This window comes from Berghia stephanieae, chromosome 1 (assembly GCF_034508935.2).
Source record: "Berghia stephanieae isolate SIO BIC M18660-M18661 chromosome 1, UCSD_Bste_1.3, whole genome shotgun sequence".
Lineage (NCBI taxonomy): Eukaryota > Metazoa > Mollusca > Gastropoda > Nudibranchia > Aeolidiidae > Berghia > Berghia stephanieae.
This window is the reverse complement of record NC_088360.1, coordinates 18,099,217-18,107,405: the sequence shown is the minus strand read 5'-3', so window position 1 is coordinate 18,107,405 and position 8,189 is coordinate 18,099,217. Positions and strand designations below refer to the sequence as shown.

At 34.6% G+C, this 8,189-nt stretch overlaps 1 protein-coding gene across 7 annotated transcripts in view; it reads left to right on the top strand.

Moving 5' to 3' along the window:
• LOC144969388 (transmembrane protein 179-like) overlaps positions 1–8,189 on the top strand; it is a 45,372-nt gene that overhangs the window by 35,282 nt on the left and 1,901 nt on the right. For 3 of the 7 annotated variants that reach the window (XM_078908511.1, XM_078908509.1, XM_078908513.1), the window contains 2 exons: positions 927–1,005; positions 2,483–2,601. In XM_078908511.1, coding sequence (XP_078764637.1) covers positions 927–1,005; positions 2,483–2,587 — 184 coding nt within the window. In that variant the 3' untranslated portion in view covers positions 2,588–2,601. Of the gene's footprint in view, positions 1–926; positions 1,006–2,482; positions 3,102–5,422; positions 8,027–8,189 lie in introns of those variants that run through there. The other 4 variants (XM_078908499.1, XM_078908503.1, XM_078908526.1 and 1 more) reach the window with 2 other exon arrangements.

Below are 8,189 nucleotides of genomic sequence, written 5' to 3'. Positions count from 1 at the left end.
TTTCGGTCCCTTTAAGGCAAATTTTATGAAAAAAATAAATCAATAAATAAGAGTATTTGGCGAGGTCGGGCGCCAACTGATTTTTGTTAACAAAATGTGGGTAACACGGTGATTACATGTCATTAAAAGTAGCTTAAAGTGGTCTATAGATAGTATGCGCTTGGCCAAGAAGCTCATAACATTGCCACCCGGAAGTATAACGGACCAACACACAAAACTGTGTGTATCCATGAACGTTTATAGTCAGGTTAATCCAGTTCAGTGAGCATTACTCATAAACGCGGATGGCAAAAAAAAACAATAACAAAGACCCGAGTGACGTCATCTTCGAACTATCTATAGATAGTCCAGTGAAATGCCGCTATAGATAGTGTGCGCTTCGCTAAAAAAAACCCTCACAACATAGCCATCCGGAAATATCATAGACCACACACAAACTATGTGTCACCTTGAACGTTTGTAGTCTGGTTAATACAGTTTAGTAAGAATTACTCATAAAAATGGATGGCAAAAACAATAACAAAACCTGAGTGACGTCAACTTCGTTCTATCTATAAACAATAACAAAGAAAGAGTGTTTTCCCCTGACTAGTCAAGTCTGACCAATGGAATACATTAACACTCTCCTTACCAGCCATTGTCAGAATTTTTCTCAAAATTTCACACTTACCCAACACAAAATCAGACATTTCTTACTCAAACAGAAAAGCAACAAGCACATTCTATACATAATATTGTTCGACAAAATGGGCTCTATTACAGAATGGTAAGTTTTTATTAGCTATAGCAAAAAGAAAAGAAACTGGATGAGAAAAGTGACGGTTGCATCGTAACAAATGTGACGATTTTACAATAGGTGGTAAGGAGAGGGTTAATAAATAATGTCTCTAAAAAATTCTTCAAATGCCTTTTGTTTGTGACCACAGCTGTTCAGATGCCCAAGACATAGACATCTGGGAAAAGTATGATGGAAGTAATTTCTATGAAGCTTTGGCAGTTGCAACTGTAAGTAGGTTTATATTTGATATGGTTTGAAGAGAAAAATAAACCCCTACAAAATATTATGATGAAAATTAAAGATAATATTTCATGAAATTAGTGTATTTGTGTTAAATAAACAGACAAAGGATGCAATATTTGCATCGCATGTAGCCTACTCAGTCAACAACAACAACAATTTTTAAAAAAAAGATAGATAAAACAGAAACCGTGGGATAACAACTCATATCAACCTATATCAACCTAATACAGTTTTCTGCTAAATATTGCTTTTGACTTTCGCCTCCGAAGATCAAATATTAAATATATTGAAAATCAGTTAAACATAGAAGTTTTATTCCTGTTTATTTTTCCTTCCAAACATGTGATAAAATGAAATGGCTTTCCTTCACACCGCCGCCAGACCCCCCCCCCCCCCAAAAAAAAAGGAGTTGTTTTTGATACACTTTTTAAGATGGTCAAAAATTGGAAATAGAGGCGAGATTTGCATATCCCTGATTGATGAAATAGGTTAAATGCTTGCATTACCCCATGTATGTATGTAATATGTGTTGACAACAATGAACGGGCAGAGTATAATCTTTTATTTTATGGCATTAAGCGGCACACATATTGCTTTCACTGTATAGTGAATGTGGTGAAAATGCGTGTGTGTGTGTGTTTGTTATTTTTTTGGGAGGTTGAATAACAGAAATTTTTTCTCCTTATTATATTATGTGTACCAAATTGAAAGTGAAAGATAATTATGTGACATTTAAATGCGGTGAGGAAATGGTATGAGTTAACTTTTTTTTTGTTTCTAAACTTATGTTACCATAGAAACGGCGGACATCGTGAAATTAAAAATAATATTTTAAAACCTTATATGTAAATTGTACAGCGTCATCCAGATAGTCCAACAATGCATGTTGACTGCGTAATGAACTGTTGATAAATGGCATCCTACTTATAAAGACATGTTTAAGGTGCACAGAAATATATTAATATTATTAAATCAATTTGACCCTCGTGGAATGTAAACACTGAGCTTAATAATAATAATAATAATAATAATAATAATAATAATAATAATAATAATAATAATAATAATAATAATAATAAATAATAAAATAATAATTAAAATAATAATAATAATAATAATAATAATAATAATAATAATAATAATAATAATAATAATAATAATAATAATAAATCTTTATTGTCCTTAAAAAAAGTGGCAATTTGTCGTTTGGTTTTACACATTTATAACAATACAATATTGACATAGACACACTCTCACTCTCACTCACACAGATGCACACTAGTACTAGTAACATCGTAGTCATCGAGAAAAAGAAAAGAAAAAGAAAGAGCCATCTAAACCTTAATGAATATTTCAACCACAGAGTGTTTCAACCAACCTGTCTTCATTCCATTGCTGTCTCATTAAACCCGTAGCTGCGTCAAGAAGGGTTATCACTATGTGTGCTTTCGTTTGTTTCAGGCTGGAAGCTGGTTTGTGTTCGTATCCTGGTTACTACAGGGACTGTTGGGCGTTTGGAAGCTTTGGAGACTCGGGATGTTACCAATCGGCTTCTCCACGGATTAGGATGTTATAATATTGTCAGTGTCATTCGTTTGTTAAAGCATTGTAATACACTTAATATTATATTATAAGTAATTATGTGATGATCTGATAAATGGTGTTGGATGTTGCGCTCTTTTCGAGATAATATGGGCAAAAATCTTTACAAAATAAACCGTGTAGAAATTAAGTATTTGGTACTGAAATGCATGGTTTGTCTCTAAGTAAGACATGTCAAATAATCAAACGTCATTATACTGAAGGAGTACAGTATTAGATCTACTCTTTACATCTGCTTTAACTTCAAATATTCGAATTTTTAAAATCCATTTAGCAGCTTTTCTCAGGCCATCACATAATTAATGGATGTTCACGTATTATGCCACCACATATGGGGAAGAGATGGGCAGAGGGAGGGTTGTCGATCAATGGCAAGTGATAACAAAGGGAGTGCGGTGGTTTTGAGTTCAAATCCATCATTTTGGTGGTAGGAGTTTGCAATTAAAAAAAAAGAAAAAAAAAATAATATGAAAGAAAATATTGGAGTGTGAGAGATCTGTTTTAACGAGCTTTGAAGTTTCCATATAATTGTTCAGGGCATGAAAACCAACTGCTACGACGCGTTTAAAGCCTTTGCCAAACTAAAAAGGGGAGGCAACATAATAATTGAAAGTCAGGTGAAAAAAACCCAACAAACCCAATGGGTTTTCTATCACTCAATCATTGCAAACATTTGGAGCTCAGCAATATCTACCCGTAATTTAATCTGAAAACAACACAAAACTACAGGGAATGAGATTAGCGGAAGAGTAGCGTCCCTTGATTGGACGTCACCCATAGAATAGTCTGTGACGTCACCGGCGGAAAAGTTATAGAAGAGTAAAGGAAGGTGCCCCAAAGGTAAACAAAGGTCGAGAAGCACGTGGCAAACCACATGTTCCTGTCTTGACAGCTCACGTTCCAATGTAAATAATAGAAAAAAATAACCTTTAAAATTTGGCTGTTAGGTGGCAAAAGAAACACATATTCATAAATACTCGATCATGCATCAAATAATGTCTAGATATGGATATTTTATGGAACAAAAGGTAACATTTTCTAAAATTTATCAAAAGTTACAGTCTATCTATTTTTAGACCAGAGCAAATTACTGCGCTGGTGTGAACAAAACGAGAATTATTCGGAGCCTGATTTTCATAATAATTTAGCCTTATATTATTATTTTTGCAACTGTTAGATTTTATGTAAACATATTTTCAATACTGAAAGTGTATTGCCTACAACTCAAACTACAAAATTGGGAGACCTATATTGTGCGTAAATTATTCCGGTCCCTAACGGAAGTCACTAGCAACTTGTTATTGTTTACGTTTGGGGCAGCAAACTTTACTCTTCTATTAGAGAGAGAACGTCATGTTGGTTGTGCGCGTGCGTCTCTCGTCCTCGCCGACCGCGAGGACGAGAGACGCATGCGCACAACCAACATGACGTTCTCTCTCTAATAACTTTTCCGCCGGTGACGTCACAGACTATTCTATGGGTGACGTCCAATCAAGGGCTGCTACTCTTCCGCTAATCTCATTCACTAATAACAATAAAATCATAGCTTTTTGTCACGAGATGTTTGACCGTTCATCTTAAAAATCAAATGAACCGACTCAAAATTTGGTTGTGCCTCATAATGTGTTCTCTGTAAGGTATGTATAGAAATATTCAGGCCTCAGTATACCGATATCACTACGAGACTTCATGGTATTACAATAACTTTCGGAGGACCATGGAATTCGTTACCAGCATCGGAACCCTGCTTTGATTGATCGACTTCGGGGAACGCAAGAAGGAAAAGGAGAAATAGACTGTTTATCTTTCCAATAATATTTAGCAACTAAGGGAGAAATCATCCAGAATCAATTTTGAAAAAGGTCAATTTTTTGATGGCATAATATGTGCATGCTCCATCTTTATTGTCAAATACTGTAAATACTCGTAAGATATTTTGAATACGCATGAATAATATATAGTAGATATAATGGCATAATATTACTGATAATACTAGTAATAGTAAAATAATCGATTCAAAGTTATGAAAAAGAATTAAGCCAAACTGATTTGAAGAACAATAATCAATGATGGAATGTTTTCAAATGATTTATGTTTTGTTTTCCCAGTTTTGAAACTTGTATGAATCAGTCATAAATAAAGTTACACAAAATGTCGCCGCCTTCAGAAAGAGATCAGATGTCCTGTTTAGCAAGAAGTAAAAAATGCATGGGTTTAAAGAAAAAGAGCTGGGGATCTTTAGAATCATATTTCAATACATTTCGCATGCTTTGTGGTTCAGCGGTATAATACTTGGATAATGACCTTTAATCTGAAAGTTCGAATCCAATAGTGGGCGGTGCAAAGTTGAGTCCAAGGAAAAGGCCCTTCTGTACTCACATTTTCTGTGGCAACAAAGTTGTTTCTTTTGAAAAAGAAGTAAAATTACAGAGGCGTCATGTTTTGTCAAACATTTTTTATGTTGCTGTTGGCTTGGGACTCTTTGTAAACCGCTTTGAGCACGTTCAGTAGATATTACGCTAGAAAAAAAAAGCTAAATGTTCTTCATGAGGAAAATTGAATTTAAAGTGAAAATGACCAGAAGGTTTTTTGTTCAAGAATAAATTTTTCATGTCCTCAAACAAGTCATTTATTTTTACTCAAAAGTCAATGAGTTGGACTTAAAATTCAATTGAAAGCATAAGGTTCACTCCGAATTAATACTGTTTTGACAATATAAGTCACACTATATACAATGTTACAATGCTGTTATACCTTTCCTAGCTCCTATATTGTATTTATCTTCTTATATTTTCGAAGAAAATAAAGGGAGGAATAGTACTCGTAATTGGATTCACAAGTCTGATGTCACGTCGCCCAGCAACGGCGAGCAGCCTGGTTCTAAACAAAGAAAATGGGTACTTTTTATTCTTCATGCCGGTTAGAACTTTTCATATGTCATGTGATCAGAATGTATAAAAGTCAAAACATGATCAGATTTATAATGTTTTTCTCCTCTGGATACACCTTTATCCTCGTCGGAGAAATATTTCATAAGGGCGCCCGCCATTGTTCCGATAGTTTAGAGCCAGTTACTAAGTTACCATGCGTCATTACGAGGGAAGTGACGTCATGACTGTTGAAGCCTATTCAGATATACTATATTTTTAGTCAATTTATAAATACATCCAATTTATTTAAAGCCTTGACTGTGATTTTTTTTGTTTGTTTGTTGCTTTAGGTCTCTTCCAACACAATTGAGGTTATATGAGAGACCGCTGAAACAAAAAAACAAGCAATCTAACAAAAATAGTACAAATGTAAATCAAAATCACAACCTAAAGATATCATAAGCTAAATTATAAATAACCAAGAACAAACAGGCAGAAGATTTACAGAAAAAAAAATATCCCCTGTCAAAAATACAATCACAAACCAAAGAAGCAGGATAGGCTAGTAAAGAGAAGAAGAAACGACATCACTATCGGATCGTACACCCATGCGAACATCATAGGTATATGATTCAAGGGTGATGCTCCCATCCAACTGTGAGAAGAGAGACGCGACTATTTATACATAAATAATTGGTCGAAAAAAAGTTTAACTGTTGGACCAATAAAGTAATTAGTTGTAGTTTTATAAATGTTGGTGTGCATGCGAGTGTCTTTGTGTGTGGGTGTGGGTGTGTGTGTGTATTGTATGTATGTATGTTTGTATATATGTATGTATGTATGTATGTATGTATGTATATATGTATGTATGTATGTATGTATGTATGTATGTATGTATGTATGTATGTATGTATGTATGTATGTATGTATGTATGTATGTATGTGGAAATCTCTTTCTGTGTGCTTACATGTACTCTGTGTATTTTCTTTTCTTGCATTTTGATATCAGAGTGTAGGTGTCTGGGTATTATAAAATGCGGTGTAATGTAATAGCCGCACCATTTAAAATAAATACATTTTACGAGACCAACGTGTACACATATGCAGGTCTGGCATCTGAACCCACTTATGAGCCTAGTTAAACATCGATGTAATGGACAATATTTTGCGTCATTGTTTATGATTTCTATTACAACAATAAGCCCATGAGGAATTGGGCTATCAGACCTGAAAATAAGTGTACGTCGTACGAGAGCCATTGCCCAGACACGTGACTATGACAAGTTCAATTAAATTTCAATGTGTGACCCACCATCTCAAAAGAGTATAATGTTGAGATGAATCGAACAGCAAAAATTCAGTATAATATAATTAAAATGATAAGAAATACGACCTATGAGTTTTTTGTATTTATTTTTCATCATAAAGACTAGAAAATAGCCCCAAGATTTATATTTGTAGATATGAATTCAGTTTCCAGCAACAAGTTCATCCTCACATGATACTGCTTTGAGACGTTGGCCCACAAATCACTTGTTGAATATTGTGGTGACAAACTTTTGAATTAAGATTATACATGTTTATCCATAAGATCCTAAAAACTATATTTTGTATCGCATTCGTTGCCATCGTTGATGCACCGTTCGTCATCATCATTATCTACAGTGCAACCTCGATATAACGACATCGTCGGGACCGGGAAAACGTGTCGTTATAGAGGGATGTCGTTACAGAGAGGTTTCCTATGTGTGTATATCAGGAGGCATTTTGGGTCTTGTGTAGTGAATGTATACACCCATTTTCCCTTTGTAGTTTATCCGGGCTTGGGACCGGCAATGAATGGAGAGTGGACAAAGGATTTATAAACAGTCCAGTGTTGACCTGTCACAGGCATTCATTGGGTGAAAAGCGAGCCTTCTGATTGGTGAAAGGCGAGCCTTCTGATTGGCTGCGGTGTTGTACAAATGTGACTATTGATTGGCTGAAAAAGAAGCGTTTTCATTGGCTACAATAAGAACTAGCTCTGGGCTTATTACGAGTAGACAACATACATAGAATGGAAGATACCACTTGTAATAGTGACGAACAATTTCATGGTAGACAAACACCTTCAAGGTTTGTCGGACCAGAAATGTCGTTATACAGGGGTTTTGCAGAAATGTACGTCGCTATAGAGGGGTTTTTATTACTAATGATATATAGTAAAATAAAATGGGACCTGAGTACCATGTCGTTATACAGGGAATGTCGCTATAACGGATGTCGTTACATCGGGGTTGCACTGTATAATATTAATCAACTTTAGTCTCGTCATCGCCATTATTATCATGTATAAAATGAATCAACATTCGTCTTGTCACCATCATCATTGTCATTATTATCTATAATATTAATCAACTTTAGTCTTGCCATCACCACCATCTTCATCATTATCATCATCTATAATACTAATCAACTTAAGTCTTGTCATCCATAGTTGCAATGTTACCCAATTATCATTATAATGATAATAAAAATAAAAATGATAAACATTTATACTGCGCATCTACCCCTAAATAAACAGAGGGCTCTGAGTGCACTATCATAATTTTTTATATAATCTCGTTAGAATAATATTAATATATAAGTATTTATTGTGATTTTACTCTATTCAGTATGAAGCTACTGTGGCACATCAATTATTGTGGGATATTTGA